Source organism: Sus scrofa, chromosome 7 (genome assembly GCF_054392235.1).
Source record: "Sus scrofa isolate SSC_HxYL_T2T_F1_AM1 chromosome 7, Sscrofa_HxYL_maternal_Yorkshire_Landrace_v2.0, whole genome shotgun sequence".
NCBI lineage: Eukaryota > Metazoa > Chordata > Mammalia > Artiodactyla > Suidae > Sus > Sus scrofa.
Genome location: NC_139389.1, coordinates 89,847,844 through 89,873,826, shown reverse-complemented (window position 1 = coordinate 89,873,826; position 25,983 = coordinate 89,847,844). Strand labels below are relative to the sequence as shown.

The 25,983-nt window shown below is 35.4% G+C and overlaps 3 protein-coding genes across 7 annotated transcripts in view; 1 reads left to right on the top strand and 2 right to left on the bottom strand.

Annotated features, from left to right (window-relative positions):
• The window catches only part of LOC110261611 (uncharacterized), a 310,291-nt gene that overhangs the window by 158,234 nt on the left and 126,074 nt on the right, over positions 1-25,983 (top strand). The window lies entirely within an intron of this gene.
• Positions 997-8,309, bottom strand: LOC110261749 (olfactory receptor 4F4-like). Its single transcript, XM_084970454.1, has one exon. It carries the CDS (start codon positions 4,340-4,342, stop codon positions 3,404-3,406), a length of 939 nt encoding a protein of 312 aa, XP_084826580.1. The 5' UTR covers positions 4,343-8,309; the 3' UTR covers positions 997-3,403.
• Positions 22,397-23,332, bottom strand: LOC146401756 (olfactory receptor 4F4-like). Its single transcript, XM_084970453.1, has one exon. The coding sequence runs from the start codon at positions 23,330-23,332 to the stop codon at positions 22,397-22,399; it is 936 nt and encodes a 311-aa protein (XP_084826579.1).

Genomic DNA, 25,983 nt, shown 5'->3' with positions numbered 1-25,983 from the left:
ATGCTCTTGATTTAGTAGCTAGTTTTTTTTTTTTTTTTTTGAGGAAAATTCCCATTGCCTGTGAATTTTAGGATTTATTGGTATAAAATTTTGCATAATAGAATTCTGTACTATTTTTAAAGGTTGTAGTTTCTGTAGAAATACCTCCTTTACCATTTCTGGCATTGCTTACTGGTGCGTTTCCTCTTTTTCTTGATCAGTCTTATTAATGCATTGTCAATTTTGTTGCTCTTTTTACATATCCAACTTTGATTTTGTAGATTTTTTTGGATTTTTCACATTATGAAATTTCATTATTATTTGTGAAATTTCTTCCTTCTACTTTCTGTAGCTTAATTTTCTTGCATCATTGCCATATATCTTTTATTTTCCAAATGTATGTACATGTATAATAAAGTCCTTGCAAGCATGACTGTAACTGCATTCCATATGTTCTTTTGTAGTTATTATATTTTTATTAGTATTAGATTCAGAAAATCTAAAAAAACTTTCCATTGTGAGTATTTTGAAATGTGGATCACTTAGAGTAGACTTGTGTTGAATTGCACATGAATTGAAATTTATATGCTTTAAACCAAATGGACAGTAGGACCTCATTTTGCAGTCCACCAGAATTAATTATTAATTATGTAGTCTCTGAGGACTCAATCAGGACACAGTATTGTTATATTCCTTCCATAAAGAGGTGTGAAAGGAAGTTACAGGTAGGCTTCAAATCACTTTTGAATCAATGGTGGCTTCTAAAACTTAAATTAGTATTAATGAACACAACTAAGTTAATATCATTTAAGAAAAATTCAGGAAGCCATTATGTTCCCATGCATGTCTATATACAGATCTGAGTGATGCTTTCATGATCATCTGCTTTGGGGAAATGTAAATTTCTATGAACATGTTCTAATATAGGTCACATTTATTTTTTTTATATTTTAGGAATCATAACTATCTGTAATTATTTTTATATCTTTATTAGATCAGTTATATTGTTGTCATGAGCCCTTTTATTTATTGGTATGGATATGAAGATTGATATGTTATAGTTAACTTTTTAGGTATTGGTATAGAAATTTGACCCAAGAAATTCCAACTTTCTACTTCTTTTTTTTTTTTTTTATTTTCCCACTGTACAGCAAGGGGGTCAGGTTATCCTTACATGTATACATTACAATTACATTTTTCCCCCAGCCCAACTTTCTACTTCTGTTCACAGGAATAAAATAGAAATTAATATATTCTAAAGGCTTGTCAATATAATTTTATTCAGCAAATGACAAACATCATCCAGGGTTATGAAACATGCCCTATTACACAGATAATTGCATATAAAAAGATCTTAAGATTCCGACATAACAGGTCTTGCCCACTATATCCGTACTCACAATAACACCATAGTGCATGCATTTCCATTCTGTGTATGTTATACTATCTGGGTATGTTATACTATTTGGGTGTGTATGTACATACATATTTTTGAAAGAGAAGCTAATTAGGTACAAAGCCCAGTACCACATTGCCCATCTGAAAGCTGCAGTGAATGAATGAGCAGTTGTATTGCATTGTAGTTTGTTTCTTTTTTTGTTTTGTAGAGGCCAAAAAAATTCTTTCATTTGTTTTTTTTCCCCCAAAATATGCATTATAGACTATTTGTTTTTGATTTTTTTTTTTCTTTAGGGCCACACCTGTGGCATATGAAGGTTCCCAGGCTAGGGGTCAAATTGAAGCCCTAGCCGCCGCCCTATGCCATAGCCACAGCAAGGCAACTTCCTTAACCTACTAAGCGAGGCTAAGGATCGAACCTGCAACCTCATGGTTACTAGTTGGGTTCGTTTCTACTGCTCCAGAACAGTAATTCCTGCATTATATACTATTTGAAGTGTAGCAAGCAAAATAACTAAGTTTAGAAGAAAAATGCACAAATGAACAATGGTGAGATGTTAAATAGAATATTATCAACACCATTTGAATTTTCTGGTCTTCTGAAGTCCATTCGTTTCTTATCTGGAGTGCTGGCTCTGCTCCTCTCAAATTGTGGCTTCCATTACTGACTGCAAGGCATCTGCTAAAGGTGTTCTCTACCCACTGAGACAGGGAAAGGATCTGGAGCTGATGACCTTAAAATGATGACTTGAAAGGAACACACATCATTTCTCATATTCTGCCAGAACGTAGTCATTTAGCCAAAATTGCCCACGGAGTTTAGGAAATCTACCCTGTAGGTCAGAGGCGATGTGTCCAGCTAAAATTTGAGGGCTGTTCTTTTGGTAATAGGAAGAATAGGCATATGGACACAGGTGAATGCAGGCAGCCAAGTATTGAGATATAGTTTATTCACATGTTCAGCTTTAAACTCCAAACTGTTTCTCAGTGTAGTTAAAACAATTTATGCCTGCCAGCAGTGCATACAATTTCCATGAATACACATATTCAACAACAATTATTGTAGTTTGATTTCTTTTTAGAAAACCTATTTAAAATGTGTTAAATACCGTTTCACTACAACTTAAGTTGCGTTTCTCTGCTTACTCATGAGATCAAATATCTAGTGTCAGTATTTCTCATCAGTGAAATAAAAGTGTATATCTTTTGCCCATTTCCCCTCCATTGGGTTATTTGTCTTTTTTATTCATTTGTAGGAAGTTTCCATATTTTTGTATAAAAGTATTTTTTCTTTAGTAATTGTTCCTTTGGCTTTTTCCTCATCACTCTAAATTTCTTTTGCTTTAAAGCAATGCATTCTTATTATTTCTTAAAGATAAGGTAAAATAATTATTGTAAAAATTATTAAATAAGAAAAAATGTTTCAAGCAATTGGAAACACTTTTCTGTATATTTAAGGAAAAAGGAAATGTCGTTGAAAACATCACCTTTAAATCAACAATTAAGACTTGAAAACTTGAGTCACAGATTACACTGTGGAGTAGAAGTTTTGCAGTTTGATCCATTTATATTTTGTTTTCTAAGTGGATTCAGACCACTTAAGTTGAATAATAAGAATAAATTCCTTATTTTCAAGCTAATTTAAAGTTAGACTGGATAAATCATGTATTTTTAATAATGAGAGTAATTATAATTAAATCAAAATAATTCATTAAGTAATATATAAATCAGGTAAATGATTACCCTGGTGTTGAAAATATTGGTAATAAATAATAAATGGTAGCAATTATTATTTTTTCACATAGTAATTTTAGATCATAAAGGAGTTTTTCGCAAATTTTTATTTTTTACAAGGGTTAAAAATCTATTGGATTTTTGAAAATAGTTTCTTAATGGAGTAAACATGAACCATATACCTGAGAATACACATAGCTTATAGATTTGAATATATTTTCAATTCAGCTAACAGGTCAAAATGTATCCAAATTATGGAGAACTCAGCAAAATTGCTGATTATGTGAAAGATCTAAAAATTACTCTTTGAATGCACATGCTGACTTATCTGTCTCTTTAGGGCATTCTTAATCTCTTTATTTCTCAGTGTATAAATGGCTGGATTCAAGAGAGGCGTGATTACTGTGTAAAACACAGCAAGAAACTTGTCCACCCAACTGATGCTGGGTGGCCACAGATAGATGAAGATGCAGGGTCCAAAGAACAGTACCACCACAGAAATGTGGGACGTACAGGTCGAGAGTGCCTTGGAGGCCCCATCCTTGGAGTGAAGGCGGACAGTTACTAGAATATAGGTGTAGGAGATCAGCAAGAGAATGAAGCAAGTGGTAGCCAAGACCCCACTGTCAGCATTTATCACTATTCCTAGAGTATGAGTGTCCATACAGGCTAGTTTGATCACCAGAGGGATATCACAGAAAAAGCTGTCCACGACTCTGGGGCCACAGAAAGGAAGATCTAAAATCATAGCTAGTTGGCTCATGGCGTGCAGAAAGCCAATAATCCACGATGTCAAAACTAGCCAGATGCACTTGTGTCTGTCCATGATGTGGGAGTAATGGAGTGGCTTGCAGATGGCCACATAACGGTCATAGGCCATTGTTACAAGCAGTACCATCTCACCACCCCCAAAGAAATGCACACAGAGAATCTGGGTCATACAGCCTCCAAAGGAGATGGTCTTACTGTCCTTTAGGAAGTCCGTGGTCAGTTTAGGGGTGGTTACTGAGGAAAGGCAGAAGTCAACAAACGAGAGATTGGCTAAGAGGAAGTACATGGGGGAATGGAGATGAGAGTCAGCGATGATTAAGAGCGCGACAAGAAGGTTGCCCACCACAGTCATCAGGTAGAGAGTGGAAAATGGCAGGAAGAGGAAGGTCTGGAGCTGTCTTGAATTACAAAGTCCACGGAAAATAAACTCAGACACCACAGAGTGGTTTGCATCCTCCATTTAGAACAATGCTAATGTGACCAGGAGATGAACCAGGAGCTTCTAGAATGGAAAGGAACTTAATGTTCAGGTGATAGCAGAAAAATTCTTCTCATGTGCATAACTGTGGTTGTATCTTTGTATTAAGCTCAAATTGAAAAGATATTTTTTGTATTTACTTGTGGGCATAGTCCTGTGGCAAAGAATTTAAGTAGGTGTAGAAAGCAGTCAAAAACTTTACCCATTCAGAAGTATAGTTCTATGGTTATTAAAGATGATTATTCTGATAAAAATATTAGTAGTGGTATATTCCATAGCAGTTTCTCAAATGCTTGAATCTACCCTTTCTACAGGGCAATAATCTAATGCTACATTTCTGCTATAAAACATGCTTCTGGGAAACAAATCTGATAGTAAGTGGATATTTTTGAGAAGGCTGAATTATATCAAAGTCATTTACAAACTCTGGGAAAAAGTGTTCATCAAATTACTTGAGAAGAGCTCTTTGTTTTCCAAAAGGCCCCATATGCCGACTCTGTATTTCTACTGAAAAATATTGCCGTGCGTTTTGAATCTCCCCATAAGAGGAAATCTCCATAATGTTATATATTCCTTAGCCTGGACAACTCTGCTTATTGACATACATGGACCGGTCCTTTGCTCTCACTGGTGACAGAGATTTCCTTTTTGAGACTAACTTAAATGACAGACAAATAAAACAAACTTTTACTCCTGACTATCCTTCATGGCAGAAAGTGTAAATTCTAAGTTCATTTGCACTTATATTTTCACTTATATTTAAACTGACCACTGTGGAAAAATAACCTATTTTAAGCTATTCAAATAATAAAGTTTGATAACTAGCTCTTACTATGCACTAAATCTATGTTAAGACTTTAAATACTTTTGTTAGAGATTCCTTCCATTGGGCTTAAAGCATTTCACATTTCCAACTGCAGTGTACAAGTTACCTGTTTTTATACAGCCTTGTCAACAGAACGTGTTGTCATTGTGATGATGATAAATACAACCAAATATAGCCTTAATCTTTTTTGTTGTGAGATTAATATTTTTTCATTTTAAGTACTATTTACTTTTCTGATTTCTATTTTCTTTTTCTTTGAACATCTGGCTTCTCATTTTTTGTACATTTTTGTCTATAGGTTTTGCTCTTCCTTTCCAGTTTTTCCCCTCAGAAAAAGAAGACTATTTTTTAATGAAAATCAACATGCATTTTGTGCTTGTTACTATCATCTCATAAATTCTAATTCTTTTTAAAATTTTGATTAGAATAAACTATGAGATGTAATAAACTATGGGCATGTACACATTATCTATTTTATTAATCATGGTTATTGTCATTTTGAAGATGATAAACTTGACTTTCCCAAGTCTTAAAATCAAAAGTGCTAGAACTGTAAACCAAGGTCTGTCTGACTGCGTAGCTTCCAAGATAACTTCCCTACTAAAAATGGCTTCTAACAGGGGTCTTGATTTTGAGAAGGCTAAGAAAGTGAAAAAAAAAAAATTATGTGAGGAGACAAAATGACATACTTTGTTCACTGAAGAGATGAGTAAGACACAAACAAATGTACATAGCCAATAATAATAGGAAAAATTTTACATTAACATCAATTAGGTTTCATTGTTTGTCTTTAAATTGTATGCTACTTTACCCTATTAATATTTGACCGTGGTTTTTCTCCATTTATTACTTTGATCAGTGGTAGAACAAGTAAAATCTAAAAGGAATTAGAAAATATCAGGATAAAGTGAGAAGTTCTATGAGAACTGATCTCACCAGCTTGGGCATTTGGCAAATTTTAAGGTGGTAGAAAGGTAGTGTTTTTCATTAGTGTGCAAAAATGCTGTTAGGAATTGAAAAGTCCCAGGGATTAGTTGGGAGCAAAAACTTCCATCTTTCCTATTAAAGCACATTAACAAAATACCACATTAATGTAGTTATGGAAAAAAATGCCCTGGAGGATAAATATTAAATGCTAAAAGACAGGGGAGTCATTGAAAATGCAAGTTCAAAAATCAGGTAGTTTAGGATATACTTACCGTACACAGTTCACTTCTGAAACCAGTTCCTTGTCCCTGACTGCGAAAGTTTACCACGGATTTTACCTTTAGTCTGAAATACAATCCAATTAATTTTCTGCCATGACCAGTGCTGCTGGGAGGGCTTCCTCCTCAGTGTGGCAAATATAAATGCTAAAGAGTAGCCTCTGAGTTTGGAAACTTTCTGTATCTGTGTTTTAAATAGAGCTAAGTAGGTGGAAAGGCTTTATCTATCTTGTTCCTTGGGGATCCTTAACTTTTCAGCTTTCCCTAAGGAATAGTTAGGCTTTGAGAACACAATAATGAATCCTTTTCAAAACTAGCTTAAAGTTAGTTGTGTTAAATTTGACTAAGAATGTAAGAGAAGGAAGTTTAACCTGCTTTATTGTTCTGTTTATTAGGAAGATAGAACTTTTTCTTCTATTCTGTGTCTACTCACTCTGCCGTAAAATGAACTAAATGCCAGATCCAGCCAGTCCTAGTAGAAGTTAGATGATTTATGTGGATGGGCAGGTGATAGTCAGCTCATCATTGTCATGTTGCAAGTCTGCTCATGACCTGCTAGAACTTCTGCTTCCTGGGACTTCAGAAGAATGTTAGTTCTTGACATTCTCAGTGTTACCTTGAGCATAGTCTTAAAAATTAATAAGAGTATATGCCATGTTATGAGTATTTCTGTAAGTGTTGAAAAGATAATGGTATGTTACTCTTTAATTCAGTGCTTTATTAAGGAAATATTATTGGGTCTAACTTAATAAATTGAAATTAATTGTAGCTGTATGTGGATCAAACATTGAAGGCCCCTTCATGTGCCCTTTTCCAGGCTTGTCTGCCCTTGGAGGTATCAGCTGTCGGTTTAGTCTGTCCTCAATGTCTGTTTTTATCAATAGTAATAGGTGTCCATATCACTATATGTCATTAGTCAATTTTTAAATCTTTATTTTTGTTTTGTTTGTGATTTTTATTTTTAATTAATTAGATCTGAGAAGTTATTATTGAATTCTATTTTATTTCTTTGCTATTGTCTCTTACTTTTCTTGCCTCCTCCTCTGTCTTTACTGTTTAATTTTCTCCTCAGAATTTTACCCCTTTCATATATGGATCTCAAATATCATATTTCAATAAAATTATTTACTTTACCAGTGATTTTGTGCCCTGAGGTTTAGAGTTTATAACCACCTTTGAGAACATAAAGACTCAGTGCTTATTCGCTTGCTTTGGTGCACTTTTTAGGCACTGTCTAATATAATCATGATAACATAAATATCCATTACAGAGGAGAAATTAATATGAAGAGACACTAAGGAACTTTCCCAAGTTTTGATGCTCTTAAATGAAATACCAAGGAGATTTACCATCTTGGAAGTATGTTGGTTTAGAGGAGAGGTTGAAGGAATATATGATTTTTATGAAACTTGAAAAACAAGAAAAACCTTTGTAATGTGATCAAATTTTTCTTCATGGATAAAACCAATTTAAAATTTTATTTAGTGCCTGAAATACAGTCATAACACAACAAAACAGTACACTTTCTGTTTGGTCAAAAGTTTATGGGATAGTATTATCCTCAGTGTGGAATGTATTCAATGTGCAGAATAGCTTCTTGGGTGGGAATTTGTAAGTTCTGTGTGTGGGCAGAATGAGGCTAATAGACGAAACTAACCATGCTGTGCTTTTTGGAATCGCTTAGTTTCTGAGGTTCCCTAAATCAAGAGCATTATCTGAGTGTGGCTCTTCTTAAATTCTGAGCCAAAAATGTAACTGTATAATTCTAAAGCTGAAAAGAAGTTAGATGCAAACTATTTCATTTGTAGTGGATAAGCAATGAGATCCTGCTGTATAGCACAAGGAACTATATCTAGTCACTTATGATGGAACAAGATGGAGGATAATGTAAGAATGATATAACATTGTAAACCAACTATCATGGAAAAAAATAAAAATCATTTAAAAAATTTAAAAAGAAATAATCCCAGGGACAGTGTGAGGGGGAGAGTCTGTAGGAGTAACATGAAACTTTGACTATATGGGAGTTGGTTTACTATATATATTTTTAACTTTGATACATATTTGGCATATTTCATAGTAAAACATATCTAAATTTTTTTAAAAAAGAAAATAAGGTAGAATTTTAGAATGTTCTTTGGTCATTTGGTTTTTTTGGTAGGTGTTATAAAATTCTTACTTTGTGGGTAGTTAGTGCTGGCCAGCTGTGGTTGCTGATCTCAGAGTTTGGTCATTCTTATAGAACCATGCCCATGGCTGAATGGTCCATTCTTAAAATTAAGGTATATTTGATTTACAGTAAACTTTTAGTTGTGGTATAATTGTGCCAATTTCTGCTGTCCAGCAAAGTGACTCAGTCATACATACATATATATATATATATATATATTCATTTTTTTATATTATTTTCCATCATGGCTTATACAAGGAGATTAGATATAGTTCCCTGTACTGCATAGTAGGACCTTGCTGTTTATCCATTCTAAATGTAGTTGTTTGCATCTACTAACCCCTTCTGGTCTTTATATCCTATTCCATTGATCTATGTTTCTGTTTTTATGTCAGTACCATATTATTTTGATGAGTGTAGCTTTGTAGTATAGTCTTAGGTCAGGGAGCCTGAGACCTCCAGCTCCAGGAGTCCTCCATCTTTCTCAGGAGTGCTTTGGCTATACAGAGTCTTTTGTGTTTCCATATAAATGTAAAAATTTTTTGTTCTAGTTCTGTGAAATATATCATTGGTAATTTAATAGGGATTGTGCTGAATCTGTAGATTGCCTTGGGTAGTAGAGTAATTTTGACAATGTTGATTCTTTCAATCCAAGAGCATAGTATATCTTTGCATCTGTGTTATTTTTGATTTCTTTCATCAGCATCTTAGTTTTCAGTGTATAAGTCTTTTGTCTCTTTAGTAGGTTCATACCTAGGTATTTTATTCTTTTTGTCATATAAATGGGATTTTTGACTCTTTCACTGTTAGTATATAGAAATGCAACATATTTCTGTATATTATGTGCGTCCCTCTGTGCTTCCTGCATCTGGATATCTATTTCCTTCTTTATATTTGGGAAATTTTCAGCCATAGTTATATCAAATAGATTTTCAATCCCCTTTTCTCTTTCTTCTCCTTCTGGGATCCCTATTATGCATAGATAGGCACACTTTATATTCCATAAATCTCTTATATAGCTTTCTTGTTTTTATCATTTAGCTTTCTGTCTGCTATCTTGACTGGGTGATTTCCATTATTCTATCTTCCAAATCACTTACTCATTCCTCTGCATTATTCACTCTGCTGTTCAGTGTCTTTAGCTCAGCTTTCATCTCTGCAAATGGATTTTTTAATTTTTCTTAGCTCTTCCTTATAGTTTCTAGTTCCTTTTTGATGTAATCTGTTTTACTGTTGTCTAAGTACTGTGCACTAACCATTGTGCCACTGGAGCTCCAATCTCTGTTACTGTTGATAATCTTAATTCCTTCAGTATTTTCATTTCCTCCTTTTTGAACTCTGTGTCTGTTAGACTGAAGAGGTCAGTTTTATTGTTTGTTCTCTTGTTCTTTTAACTGGGAATGGTTCCTGTGTTTCTGCATTTTGCTTATATTTTTTACTCTGTGAGCATAGGGGAAACAATAATCTACTGTAGTCTTGGAGGACTATTTATATGCGGGAGCATCCCTGGGAAGCTTTTGTGGGTTTATTTATTTATTTATTTATTTGGCCTGCAGGCTGCTTTTGGTTTAGTTGCTTGCTGTCTCTTTCCTCAGTGTGGTCAGGTCATTATTCCCTCAAAGTATAGTTACATGGTCCACGAGTGCTCCCAAGGAGGTGGGATTAAAGGGTAGTACCTGGTTGCAGGACTTCTGGGCAGTGGCAGTGAGAGTAAGCCATACATTCCCAGGGTGGTGGGGGTGATGGTTGGCACTTACTCCCAGGGCCCTCTGTAGCAGCATCAATCCCTGGGGTGATGGGGGCATTAGGCAGTGGTGGGTCGTGCCCACCTCTGGAGTCTGAGATGGCTGTGGTGGCTTTACCCTGCTGCCTGAGAGCCAGCAGACAGAGAGAGAAAGAGTTCCTGTGGAGGTCACACCCATCCCCTCCTCTCCAATTCCCCAGCAATGGTGCCTTGCTTCTGCGGAAGGCCCAAGCCTCCTCCTGCACTCCCTTGGCTGTGAGGCATCACTCTCTCTAGTTACTTCAAGCTATTTATTTCAAAGCAGCCAAATCTAGTCCACTCCCTGAGACTGATTTCCAAAGCTTGAGACTCAGCACTCAGCACCTGCCAGAGTGTTTCAGGCCCCAGGGTGTGCTAGGCATTTGTACTGATATTTTGTTTGGTACTCCCTCGGCTTTGCCCTGCTCAGCTTGGCTGCTGTTCTTTTCTCTGAGGCTCTGAGTCTCCCTCTCCATTCTGGCTGATTTTGCCACCATTCCAGGGGGCCTCCCAGGGTTCAGATTCCTTTTTTCCTTCATAACTTCCTCCCAGGAGTGCTAGTCCTGTCCTGATGCCTTTTTCTCTCCTCTCTCTCTTTCTCTCTTTTTTTCCCCTTTGTTTTACTCACTTATGTGAAGTTTTTCTTGTCCTTTTTTGAAGTGTGAGGTCTTAGGCTAGTGTTCAGTAGATGTTCTGTGAGAATTGTTCTACATGGAAATTGTTTTTTGGTGCATTTGTGGGAAAAGATGAGCTCCATGTCCTGCTCCTCCACCATCTTGTTTTCAGCTATCCCTGCATGGTCCACCTTTAATTCTAGTTTTATGGGATTGTGGAAAGCAGATAAATATTTTGTATCATAAAATTCACTTTATACTCTCTTGCCAGTTTTCTGTCCATTAGAGTAAAAATATTTGGTAAGAACTTTTCTAATGGAAGAAGCAATATTGGAAGGCTGCCTTTACATTTACTTTATGGAGATTGTTCTTTACTGTCAACACCAGAAAGTCTATATCACTGTTTATGTCTGTTTTTCCAAAATGGATGCTAATATTTGCTGTGAGAAGGGCTGGACATGCCAAATAGTCTAGGAGATTAAGAATATCCAGCCCTACATCTTTAATTAATTGTATGCTTGGTTTTATGCATGGTGTTAGAGAATGTTCTAATTTCATTTTTTTAACATGTAGCTGTCCAGTTTTCCCAGCACCAATTATTGAAGAGACTGTCTTTTATCCATTGTATATTCTTGCCTCCTTTTGTCACGTATTAGTTGGCCATAGGTGCATGGGTTTACCTCTGGGCTTTCTATCCTGTCCCACTGATTTATATTTCTGTTTCTATGCCAGTACCATACTGTTTTGATGATTGTAACATTGCAGTATAGTCTGAAGTCAAGGAGCCTGATTCCTCCATATCCATTTTTCTTTCACAAGGTTTTTTGGCTATATGGGATCTTTTGTTTCCATACAAATTAATTATTTTTGTTTTAGTTCTGTGAAAAATGCCATTGATAATTTGATAAGGATTTCATTGAATTTGTAGATTGCCTTAGGTAGGCATTTTGACAGTATTGATTTTTCCCACCAAAGAGCATGGTATATCTTTCCATCTGTTTTGTCACCTTAAATAAAAGCAAAAATAACAAATCCTACCTAATTAAGCTCAAAAGCTTCTGCACAGCAAAGAAAACCATAAAAACCAAAAATAACCTGCAGAAGTGGAGAAACTCTTTGCAAATGAAGTACCCAACAAGGGATTAATCTCCAAAATATGGAAACATCTCATATAGCTTTATATTAAAAAACAGCAAACAACCCAATAAAAAAAAAGTGGTCAGAAAATCTAAGTAGACATTTCTCCAAAAAAGAGACAGATGGTCAAAAATCATATGAAAAGATTCTCAATATTACTAATTACTAGAGAAATGCAAATCAAATCTACCATGAGGTATCATCTCACAACTGTCAGAATGGCCATCATCAAGAAGTCTACAAACTATAAATACTGGAAAGGTTGTAAAGAAAATGGAACCCTCTTTCATGTTGGTTGGAATGTAAATTGGTGCAACCACTGTGGAAAACAGGATGGAGTTTCTAAAAAAAAAAATGGGTAACTACCATAAGACCCAGAAATCCACCCCTGGGCATATATATGTCTGGAGATAACCATAATTCAAAAAGATACATGCACCCCAATATTCATTGCAGCAGTATTTACACTGGCCAAGACATGGAAGTAATCTAAATATCCAGTGACAGAGAAATGGGTAAAGAAGATGGGGGACATATTTATATTGTGGAATATTACTCAACTATAAAAAAGAATGAAATAATGTCATTTGCTGCAACATGGATAGACCTAAAGATTATCATACTAAGTGAAGTATGTCAGAGAAATGAAGACAGACATCATGTAGTATCATTTATTTCTGTAACATAATAAAAATGATACAAAATAATTTATAAAATAAAACAGACAGACATTTTTAAATCAAACAGGGTTTTCATAGGGGAACTCGTGAGGGGAGGGATAGATTAGGAGAGTGGTAATGACATATACACACTACTGAATATAAAATAGATAATTAACAAGTACTTGCTGTATAATCCAGGGATATCTACTCAATAGAATGATAACCTATGTGGTTATAGTCTAATAACCTATATGGGCAAAAAGAATGTATATATGCATATGCATAACTGATTTATTTTGCTGGACACCTAAATTTAATACATAACTGAAAATCAACAGCACTCCAATAAAATATAAAATGAAATGTTTTATTTAATAAGAAAAAGATAACTTGGAAACATTTGGTGGATGAGATTGTGTTTACATAAAGAAAAATTTTAAATATTTTAGTTAGAGGTAAGTGGAGTTCCTTTCTTCTTATTCTCTTATCAAGACAATTATTTTGTTCTATTTCTGAAGAAGTTCTTGACATTTTCTCTAACTCACATAATATTTTGCAGTTTCTCTTTATCTGAATTTATTGCACTCATTGAATAGTTATCTCAAGGCTCAGACTCTACTAGTTTCATCATGCCCTGTGTGTGTGTGTTTTGTTGTTCTTTAATTTACCGTAGAATCAGGTGCTCTGTTTGAAATTTTTATAATATTTTTGCTTAGAACACATTATTATCATAGTGCATGCATGGGCCTCTCTATAAAATAAAATGTTGGGTGTAAAAGAGTAAATATCAGTTAGTAAGAAAATGTTTATTAAACACAGGTAGTATTATGAGATAATTTTACTAATTCCTCCATGTAACCTTGAAAACCACTGTACTAAACACATTATCTCATTTTATGTAAATAGGATTCTGTAAAATAGACATTGTTTTATTATGTTCATTTTATATGTGAAAACTGAGTGACAGGACATCAAACATCAGAGCCAAAACTTGTATTTCCATTCTTGAGACACCATAATCCATGCCCTAAACCATAATACGATGCTCTTCAAGACCAGCCCCTTGAAGTATAACCTGGAACTTCCTAAAGGATGCATCAGTTGACTTTGTCCACCTTTGATTTCCCTTTGCCTATTAAGGAACACCCTTTTTTAAAAAAATAAAATCTCTAAATTAGGTGCCCCCTTCAGGATATTTCTTTTTCTTTCTAGCTCTTCATTGGCAAGCTTATTCTCACCTTTTGTTCACTGGTAAACTAAAATTGGTGTCCGCAGATTCCTTATCTGTAGAGAGAAATTCTGGATTCTAGATACTTCATATAGTAATCACTTTTCTTTTTTAATTTTTTTTGTTATAGTTGATTTACAATGTTCTGTCAATTTCTCCTGTACAAAAAAGTGACTCAACCATATATATACATATATATATTTTCTTTTTTTCACATTATTCTCCATCATGTTCCATCACAAGTGTAGAGTAATCACTTTTCATTCACTACTTGCCTTGATCTCCTGCAGTGTTTGACACTGTTTAATCATGCCCTTTTTTCTGTAGCTCCCTCTGCACTTGGCTCCATGACTTCTATAAAGCCAGTCCCCGTCTTAACTTGTGGCCAATTGAAATTCCATTTGTTCATATAATAAGCTAGTATCTCTCAAAGTAGGAGAGTTGTCCTATTCCAACTTGAGAGCATGTCTGTGATATAATGGAAAATATATTTATTTCTGACCCTGGTTCCTGCCACAGAGCTCCTGAAACACTTGTGATTTCCTAAGTGATAAAACTGTGGTGCATTTCTTATTGTAATATTTGTCTTTGACCCTGTCCCTGATGTGGGTCCCAAGACCCTTGTTTAAGTGAGAGGAACACTAACTAGGAGCATCTTTATTTTAATGTGTAGATTCTGAATGAGCTCTTGGATATCTCCTGATTGGGGAATTATTGGATCATATAGTAGTTGGTGTTTTTAATTTGGGGCAGGGAATATAATACTCTTTTCCTTAATGGCTGAACCAATTTACATTCTTACCAACAGTCCATGAGGGTTCCCCATTCTCCAAATCCTTGCCGACTCTTGTTATTTTTTTGTCTTTTTGGTAATAGCCTTTCTGGTAGGTATGAGGTGATTTCTCACTGTGGTTTTGGTTTGTGTTTCTCTGATGATTTGTGATGCTAAACATACTTTCTTGTGTCCATTGGCCATCTGTATGTTCTCTTGGGAACAGTGTCTGTTTAGGGCCTCTGCCTATTTTAAAATCCAATTGTTGTTTATTTGTTTTGCTATTGCATTGTATGAATTCTATGAGTTTTGGGTAATAACTCCTTATCAGGTATATGGTTCAAAAGTATTTTCTCCTGTGCAGTAGTTTGTCTAGAGCACTATTAAATCTATCTTTATATTCATCTTTACTCTCTAACAATTCCTGTGTTCATCAAGTTTGCCATTTATTGAAGAAAAAAATGACACAAGTAATATTACCTGTCAGGCTATTGTAATTATGTAGATGTGAAGAGTCTATAGAAGTATATGTAACTTTTAAACAAAAATCTTGTCTGTGAAGAATAACAATTTATTTCCATCTTTTTATATAGTTTAGTTTCCCTGTCTTATTTCACTGGAAACTTGTTGCAGTAAAATGGAAACATTAATACTGAGAGGAAGCATGTTTTGTTATTCTCATTCTTAGGGCCATGGGGGTGATTGAAATATTTCAATGCTGGGATATATTGTACTAATCATTTATCAAAATGAGTTATTTTTATTCCAAGCCTACAACTAACAGTTTTATTATGTAAGAGTATTTAACAAAATGCTCTTTCTGTATCTGTTGGCATGTTTGTATGATTTTTCTCCTTTTTCTTAACCTGATGATTGATTTCCACTTGTTAAACTTGTACTTCAGATTCAAAATTAAATTGTTGTAATGTAGTATTCTACTATCTTTACTATTACTGTATTATTGTTTTACAATCTTTACTGTCATTTTGTTTTGGATTTTACATTGAGATGAAGGAGAGTGCATGCCATATTTTTTTGTTCTAATGCATTTATCTGGTATTCATGTCAAATTTATACTAGCTTCATAGATAAATTGAGAAATAGGCTCGTTTTGTGGTCTGTAAACCATTCTCTATGCTTTGTATACATCTTGGAGAAAGAGAAAATATAGAAGCAAAGGCAGAAATGGCCTGGTCCATCCCCTTGCATATAGGTTAATTGAACCTTTAGATGATATTTACTATTGGGAAACTAATGGGAAGTCTTCATCTTCAGAATCTTTTGAGCAAGATATATTTGCTAGTTTGCTAATGGTAAATCAGACTAGAATGTATGAATTTATTGGGTAGAATCAGTTGAAGAATGTCAGTGAGCCATGTAAAGATCAGATTAAAAGTGGAACTTGTTTTATGACCAAAATAAGTTCCCTGTTATAAATGATGCCATACATTCATTTTTAAAGTTGATTTCTTCACTTGTTATGTCTCCTTCAGGGGCCAACCTACTGCAGTGTGAAAATGCTTGGGATTTCAATTGGTCAGAAATCTCCAAGCTTGAGCTTTGGCTTTCAGCTGCCAGCATCCTTTGAATTATTATTAATTGTGACACTGGGTTATGTTTTTGACAATCCTATTCTGTTGTTTTAGTGCTCCCCCAAAAGTGTTCCTTCTCTTTCTTTTCCCAGGAGTTGTTTATGTAAAAGTGTTTCCTTTTCTTTCTTAAACGCTTTACAGTATTCAGCAGGGAAACCATTTAAGCCTTCACTTTCCTAGTTGGAAAGATGTACCAGTCGTAAACCAGTCAGCAAAGAGGAAAACCATTATTTGAACAGAGTTTAATATAAAAATTAACCAGACATAATGTTGCTAAACTGATAACTCAAAGAGTAAAAGGAGAACTCTTTTCATATGAAGGTAACAATTGTAGGTAGCAGCTACCCCTTTGAGGGGTGGAGGAACAAAGTTAAGAAATTAGAATTATTGAAATTGAGGGATTTAGAAGAGGGGTCCTGTGGAATGAAAATCCCTCCTTGGAGGTATGTATATTGGCTCCTACTTTTTCTCTGAACTGAGAGGAGAGACCCTGTAGGCCTGGGACCCAGACTTTGAAGATAGGTGTCAGCTTGCTGGTGCTCCTACCTCTAAAGGAGCATGATGAGACTAGTTCTGCACCTATTGGAAAACTGCACCCTGGGCTCAACTCCTGCCAGAAGAAAGGACTATTTTTATACTGGCTATGGTACTGCTCCCACAGGCACAGGGGGGCAGAGGGAAAGCCCAGAAAAGCAAACAAGAGGGAGTCCCTCCCTCCTTCTGAAACCTTGCAGTCTTCCTCTAGCAAGGCCTATCTTCAGAGCATAAAGTGGAGCCAGATGGGAAAAGAGAAATGCTGTTTGCAGAGTCCCAGGATCAGAATGCAGAATATAGAAGCAGAAATCAGAGTTGAGAGGCTGTAATAAATGGGACAGAACATGTTTGTTTTAGTTGAAAGTTCAATTTGTTTGTTAGGTATAGGACCATAAAGATGTTCGTGCTTTAGTAGGTAGTTTTTTCAAGGAATTTTCCCATTTCATGTGAATTTTAAAATTTATTGGTATGCAGTTTGCATAATGTAATTTTGTAATATTTTTAAAAATTGTAGTATATGCAGAGCTATCTCCCTTTCCATTTCTGGCATTGTTTACTGGTGTCTTTTCTCTTTTTCTTCATCAGTCTTACTAATACACTGTCAATTTCATGGTTTTTTAAAAAAAACAGCTTTGGTTTGGTTTTGTTTTTTGATTTTTCACATTTTCAAATTTCATTAATATTTGTTTTATTGTTTCTTTCTTCTGCTTTCTGTTCTTTAATTTTCTTGATATGGATACTTGGATCATTGGCATACATCTTTTATTTTCTAAAAATATGTACATATATAATAAAGTCCTTGCAAGCATGACTATAGTTGCATTCCATATGTACTTATATAGGTATTTATTCTTATTAACGTTCAGTTCAAAAATTTTCCATTGTGATCTTTTGTGAAATATGGATCACTTGCAATAGACTTGTGTTGAATTGCTCATGAATTGGAGTTTATATGCTCTAAACCAAGGGATAGTGGGACCTCACTTTATAGTCCACCAGACCTAATTATATAACTTAGTGAGGAGTCAAACAGGATGCAGTGTTTTTATATTCCTTCCATAAAGGGGTGTGAAAGAAGTTACATGAAGGATTCAAGTCACTTATGAATCAATGGTGGCTTTTAAAACTAAAGATTTATATTAATGATCACAATTAAGATTTTTTTTTTTTTTTTTTTTTGCTTTTTAGTATCACACTGGTGGCATAGTTCCCAGGCTAGGGGTTGAATTGGAGCTACAGCTGCCAGCCTATGCCACAGCTCATGGCAATGCCGGATCTTTGACCCACTGAGCAAGGCCAGAGATAGAACCTTCATCTTCATGGCTTCTAGTCGGGTTCATTAACCGTTGAGACATGATGGGAACTCCAAGATAATTTCACTTTAAAAATATCTCAAGGGAGTTCTCTGGTGGCTCAGTGCATTAAGTATCTAGCGTTGTTACTGCTGTGGCTTAGGTTGCTGCTATGGTGTGGGTTTGATCCCTTGCCCTGGAACTTCAGCATGCTGTGGGTACAGCCAAAAAAAACCCCAGATAGAAATAAAAAATACTTCAAGAAGACATTATAAATCCCCATGTATATCTGTAGACCTATCTGAGTGATGCTTTCATGTTCATTTGGTTTAGGGTAATGCAGATTTCTGCAAACATCTCTTGATATAGTTTGCAGTTCTTGTTTTTTTATATTTTGGGAAATTAATGACAGTAATTATTTTTACATCTTTTTTAGATAATTTAAATTGTTATCATGAACGTTTTAACTTATTGGCATAAAGATTAATATGTTACTATTAATTTTTTAGATTTTGCTGTAAGAATCTGATGCAAGAAACATGATTTTTTTCTTCTGTCACAGGAATGAAGTAGAAATAAACATGCTATAAAGCTGTGTCAATATAATTTTATTCAGCAAATGATGAACATCATTCAGGGCTATGAACTATGTCATATTACATATAAAATTTTGTTTAGAAAGATCATTTGATGCTGACATATTTAATCTTGCCTCAGTTGAACCCTACTAACCATAGGACCAAACTGCATGCATTTTCTTTCTGCATATATTTTACTATGTCTGATATATGTGTCCATATACATATACATTTGGGAGGTGGTAGTGTCAGGTGAAGCTTTCCTTAGCAAACTACAGTGAATGGGCAATTGTGGTTTTTTTTGTTTGTTTGTTTTATTTGTTTGTTTTTAAATTTGTAGAAACCAAAGAGAAAGTCTTTAATTTTTCCTTAACTTTGCATTATACAATATCTGAAGTGTACAGAACAGAATAAGTCGTGAAGAAAAAATGCACAAATGAACAGTGGTGTGATGTTAAATAGCATACCAAAGACATTCACAGTGTATGGTCTTCTTCTGGAGACCATCAATCTCCAGGCTGGAGCACTGGCTCTGCTCCTCTCAACTTGTGGCTTCCATTACTGATTGCAAAGCATCTGCTACAGGTATTCTGTATCTCAGCCACTGGGACAGGAGAAAGAATCCAGAACTGATGTCTTTAAAATGATGGCTTGAAAGGTGCTTACATGATTCTTTTGCCAGAATTTAATCATTTAGCCACAAGTGTCAGTAGAGATTAGAAAATCTGCTCTGTAGGTTGGTAGTCATGTGTCCAGCTAAAACTTGGGTGGTGTTCTGTTTCTTACAGCAAGAAAAACACATGGACAATGGGAAACACTTAGCAATAGGTTACTGACAAATTGTTTAATCAAATGTTCAACTTTACATGACAATACAAATTGTTATTCAGTGTGGTTAAATCAATTTACACCCCCACAGGGCATACATTTTCAGTAAATGCATATTCTCAAGATTTGTTACTATTGTTATTGTTATATTTCTCTTTTTTACCCATTTAACAAATGAAAAATAGTATTTCATTATGACCTTAAATTGCATTTCTCTCCTTACTCATGAGGTTGAAAGTTTAGTCTCTATTAGTATTTCTTATCAGTGAAATAAATACCTATTTACATCTTTTGCCCATTTCCCATCCATTGGGTTATTTATCATTTTTATTCATTTGTAGGATGTTTTAATTTTTTTTTGTCTTTTTTTTTGTCTTTTGTTGTTGTTGTTGTTGTTGTTGCTATTTCTTGGGCCGCTCCCGTGGCATATGGAGGTTCCCAGGCTAGGGGTTGAATCGGAGCTGTAGCCACCGGCCTACGCCAGAGCCACAGCAACGCAGGATCCGAGCCGCGTCTGCAACCTACACCACAGCTCACGGCAACGCCGGATCGTCAACCCACTGAGCAAGGGCAGGGACCGAACCCGCAACGTCATGGTTCCTAGTCAGATTCGTTAACCACTGCGCCACGACGGGAACTCCTGTTTTAATATTTTTGAACAAAATTATTGTTTCTTTATTGATGGTTCCCTTTGGCTTTTCACTCATCACTCTAATATTTTTGTTTGAAGCCATACATCCTTATTAGTTTTTTAATGCAAGATAAAACAAGAATGATAAAAACCAGTTACCTAGAGAAGAAAAGAAATAATGTTTTAAGGAATTGCAAACACTTTTCCACATGTTATTTAAGAGAAAAATTTTCAGGAAATTCTACCTTTCAGTTAAAAATGAAGACTTGAAGACTTGAATTATTGTGATTACACTGTGTAGTATAAGTGCAATAATATTGTTTTATTTATTTATTTCTAATTTTTTTTACTGTTATTACCCCAATACAGTTTTTTTCCTACTGTACAGCATGGTGACACAGTTACATGTACATGTACACATTCTTTTTTCTCCCATTGTAATGGTCCATCATAAGTGACAAGACATAGTTCTCAGGGCTACACAGCAGGATCTCATTGCTAATCCATTCCAAAAGCAATAGTTTTCATCTTTTAACTCCAATCTCCTAATCCATCCCTCTCCCTCCCCCTTGGCAACACAAGTCTATTCTCCAAGTCTATAATTTTCTTTTCTGTGGAAAGGTTCATTTTTGCCCTATATTAGATTCTAGATATGAGGGTATCACATGGTATTTGTCTTTCTCTTTCTGACTTACCTCACTTAGTATAAAAGTCTCTAGCTCCATCCATGTTGCTGCAAATGGCATTATTTTGTTCTTTTTTATGGCTGAGTAGTATTCCATTGTGTATATATACCACATCATCCTTATCTAGTCATCTGTCAATGGACATTTGGGTTGTTTCCATGTCTTGGCTATTGCAAATAGTTCTGCAGTGAACATGAGGGTATATGTGTCTTTTTTAAGGAGAGTTTTGTCCAAATAGATGCCCAAGAGTGGGATTTCTGGGTCATATGGTAGTTCTATGTATAGTTTTCTAAGGTAGCTCCATACTGTTCTTCATAGTGGTTGTACCAGCTTATATTCCCACCTACAGTGCAGGAGGGTTCCCTTTTCTCCACACCCCCTCCAGCATTTGTTCTTTGTGGACTTATTAATGATGGCCATTCTGACTGGTGTGAGGTGGTACCTTATAGGAGTTTTCATTTGCATTTCTCTAATAATCAGAGATATTCAGCATTTTTTCCTGTGCTTGTTAGACATCTCCATTTCCTTGGAGAAATGTCTATTCAGGTCTTTTTCCCATTTTTCCATTGAGTTTTTGGCTTTTTTGCTGTTGAGTTGTATAAGTTGCTTGGATAATTTAGAGATTAAGCAGGTCAGTCTCCCAAAGCAACAGAAATAAAAGCAAAGAGAAACCAATGGGACCTAATCAAACTGACAAGCTTTTGCCCAGCAAAGGAAACCAAAAAGAAAACAAAAAGATAACTTACAGAATGGGAGAAAATAGTATTATATTTTGATTCATTTATCATTCGGTTTTCTATCTGGATGTAGATTTTTTGTTTTCTAACTGTATCTTTCTAGCTGATAATATCTTTAGTAACTTCTCCAGCTACTTCCCTAGAGTTACACTGGGTAATTGATGTGATTTTATAAATGAGAATAATGATAATTAACTCAAAGTGATTTAATATGTGACTTAACAAACTAGTGAAGTTCCTGTTGTGGTACAGCAGAATCAAATCCAACTAGTATCCGTGAGGATACAGGCTCAATCCCTGGCCTAGTGCAGTGGGTGGGGGACCCGGTGTTGCCATGAGCTGTGTTCTAGGTTGCAGACACTGCTTAGATCCCACATTGCTGTGGCTGTAGTGTAGACCACCAGCTGTAGCTCCAATTCGACCCCTAGCCTGGGAACTTACATATGCCACAGGTGCAGCCCTGAAAAAAAAAAATCTGTTAAAAAAACCTTTGCATGGTGTTAGGAACATGGGTAGTGATTTGAAAATTTTAGAAATTATTACTTTTTAAAAATTATTCTTATCACGTGGTTATTTTTTAACAAATGCAAAGAAACATTTATGCAAAATACTATCCCCTCCAAGAGATATGAATATAAACGTTGTATTTGAATGAATTTATTTAATGCAGTAAAACAAACCATGTACTGGTGGATACATATAGCTTATGACACAGCATATCTCCACATCAGTTAACAGGTCAAAATGTGACCAAATTAGGAATTGCTGATTATATGAAAGATCTAAAAATTACTCTTTGAATGCACATGCTGACTTATCTGTCTCTTTAGGGCATTCTTAATCTCTTTATTTCTCAGTGTATAAATGGCTGGATTCAAGAGAGGCGTGATTACTGTGTAAAACACAGCAAGAAACTTGTCCACCCAACTGATGCTGGGTGGCCACAGATAGATGAAGATGCAGGGTCCAAAGAACAGTACCACAGAAATGTGGGACGTACAGGTCGAGAGTGCCTTGGAGGCCCCATCCTTGGAGTGAAGGCGGACAGTTACTAGAATATAGGTGTAGGAGATCAGCAAGAGAATGAAGCAAGTGGTAGCCAAGACCCCACTGTCAGCATTTATCACTATTCCTAGAGTATGAGTGTCCATACAGGCTAGTTTGATCACCAGAGGGATATCACAGAAAAAGCTGTCCACGACTCTGGGGCCACAGAAAGGAAGATCTAAAATCATAGCTAGTTGGCTCATGGCGTGCAGAAAGCCAATAATCCACGATGTCAAAACTAGCCAGATGCACTTGTGTCTGTCCATGATGTGGGAGTAATGGAGTGGCTTGCAGATGGCCACATAACGGTCATAGGCCATTGTTACAAGCAGTACCATCTCACCACCCCCAAAGAAATGCACACAGAGAATCTGGGTCATACAGCCTCCAAAGGAGATGGTCTTACTGTCCTTTAGGAAGTCCGTGGTCAGTTTAGGGGTGGTTACTGAGGAAAGGCAGAAGTCAACAAACGAGAGATTGGCTAAGAGGAAGTACATGGGGGAATGGAGATGAGAGTCAGCGATGATTAAGAGCGCGACAAGAAGGTTGCCCACCACAGTCATCAGGTAGAGAGTGGAAAATGGCAGGAAGAGGAAGGTCTGGAGCTGTCTTGAATTACAAAGTCCACGGAAAATAAATTCAGACACTACAGAGTGGTTTGCATCCTCCATTTAGAACAATGTTAATGTATCCAGGAGATGAACCAAGATCTTCTAGACAGAAAGAACAGCTTAATATCCAGGTGATAGAGATCAGAAAAATTCTTGTGCAGAAATGCAATTATATTGTATTGAGCTCAGAGTTGAAAATGAGTTTTTTGAATTTACATGTGGTCTTGTTCTTGAGGCTAATAGGAGAAGGTACTTAAATATAGAAGGGCAAGTTGAAAACACTACCCTTCAGAATTAGTTTTTCTTGGGGTATCAAAAATAAATATTCTGATCAAAAATGTTAGCAGTAATATATTCCATAAGCAGTTTCTCTAAGAGTTGAATCTATATCTTCTGCAAGGAAAATGCATAGTTTTAAACTATTTTTTAGGTGTTTTGTTTTTCAAATTCTATTTAGTGTAATAATCTAATGTTTCATTTCTCACACAAAACATGTTTCTTAAATAAATAAATAAAATAATATTTCTAAAAACAAAATAACTAAAGAGAGGTACGGGTGTATATTAGTATCAGTTCAGTTTTTGTCTTTTGATTATGTGGTAATTTGTCCTATTAATGAGGACAAAATTTGAGACTTTTCTCCGTTTACTACTTTGGTTAATGGTAGAATAAGTAAATACAAGAGGAATTTGAAAATATCAGGACAAGTAGGAGACTGTCCCAACTCGCCCATCTGGGAACATTTATGATTCTTGAAAGGCCGTGTTTTTTTGTTAGTGTGTGAAAGTGCTATTAGGAATGCAAAAATCTCAGGGATTATTTGGGGCAGAAAATCCATAATCTTTCCTATAAGCACATTAACAAAATAACATATTTGGAAGTATAAGCTCTGTAGATAAGTATGGAAAAAATGCTGAGGAAAATTAAATCTTAAAATAAGGGGAAACATTGAAAGCGAAAGCTCAAAAATCAGATAGTTTGGGATATACTTGCTTACACAGTTCAGCTCTGAAACCAGATGCTCATCCCTGACTGAAGAGGCCTACTCTTGTCTTTACCTGTACTTTAAAATAAAGTCCAGTGAATTTTCTGCCATGACCAGTGTTGCTGGGAGTATTTCCTTCTCATTGCAGCAAATATGCACTCTAAAGAGTACCCCCTGAGTTTGGAACCCTCCATATCTGTGTTTTAAATGAAGTCGAGTAGGTGGAAAGCCTTTCCCTGTCACACTCCTTGGGGATCCTTAGTTTTCAGCTTTCCCTAAGGAAAAGTTTTGAGAGCAAAAGGCAACAGTGCACCCTTTTCAAAGCTGGATTAAATCCAGTTAATTACAACTAAAAATGTAAGAGAAGGAAGTTTTACATATTTTATTCTGTTTATTTTGGGGATATAACTTTCTTCCTTTTGCTGTGTGTCTGTCATGCCATAAAGTGAACTAAGATGTCCAATCCAGCTAGTCCCAGCAGAACTTCGATGATTTACTTGGATGGGCAAGTGACAGGCAGCTCAGCCTTGTCACTTTGGAGCTATGCTTGTGACTTAGGGGCCAACTTGAACTTCTGCTTCCTGGGACATAGGAGGAATATTAGGTGTCAATATTCTCAATGCTACCTTGAACAGAGTTCTGAATGTTACTTGTTTGGGTGTTAAAAATATTATAGGTGTTTCTCTGTGTGGTGAAAAGATAGCAGACGGATTGTTTTTGATTTAGTACTTTATTAGAGAAATAATAAATGAATGAAATATTAATAAGTTTCCAAGAATCAGTAAGATATATTTCAAGCACATATTGAAACGCTGCTTCCTTTCTTCTTTTCCCATCTCATCCATTCTTGAAGGTAACAACTGTCAATCGTGTGGTGCATCCTTCTGTTACCATTCATACCAAAAATGGTGAGTGTACATATCAACATATGCCACTGGAGACAGTTGTTCTTTTTTTTTAACATGTTTTTTTGCAGTTTTGATTAAATAAATAGAAAGACTATTGTTATTAAATCTTATTTCCTTTATTTCTCTTGTGTCTTTCTGTTCCTGCCCCTCTCCTCCCTCTTTAGTATCTCATTTTCTCCCTCTCAAAGTTTTGTTTATCACTTTGATTTATAGATCTCAAAACATTTAAATGAATTTATTTGGTTTATGAGCCATTTTGTGCCCTGAGGTCTAAAGTCCAAAACCATCTCAGTTTTTGAGAACATAAAGATTCCATGCTTATTCATTGCTTGGTTGCTACAACACACTTTTCAGGTATCACCTCACAAAATCATGATGATACTTAGCTTTATTACAAAGCCGAAAACAGGCAAAAGAGACTAAGCAACATCCATAAATCTTATAGTTATTAAATGAAAGACCAATGAGAGTTTTGTGTGTATGTATATACATATATCTATTTCATAATTTATTTTCAGGTACCACTGGACCAGGCTACACTACTCTCTTACTTCACAGCAGATTCTCCTATGGTCTTTTTACTCAACCACACACAATACCCATGTCGTAAGAAACCACTGGTCTCTTTTCTGTCTCTGTAGTTTCTTTTTCCAAAACTACTATAAAATTGGAATCATACTGTTTGTTGCCTTTTGCATTTGACTTTTCTCACTCTGTGCTTGAGATTCATCCATTTTGAAACATGAATTAGTAACTTCCTTTTATTGGTAGGTAGTGTTCCATTGCATGGATATCTCCACTTTTGAAAATTTGAGTTA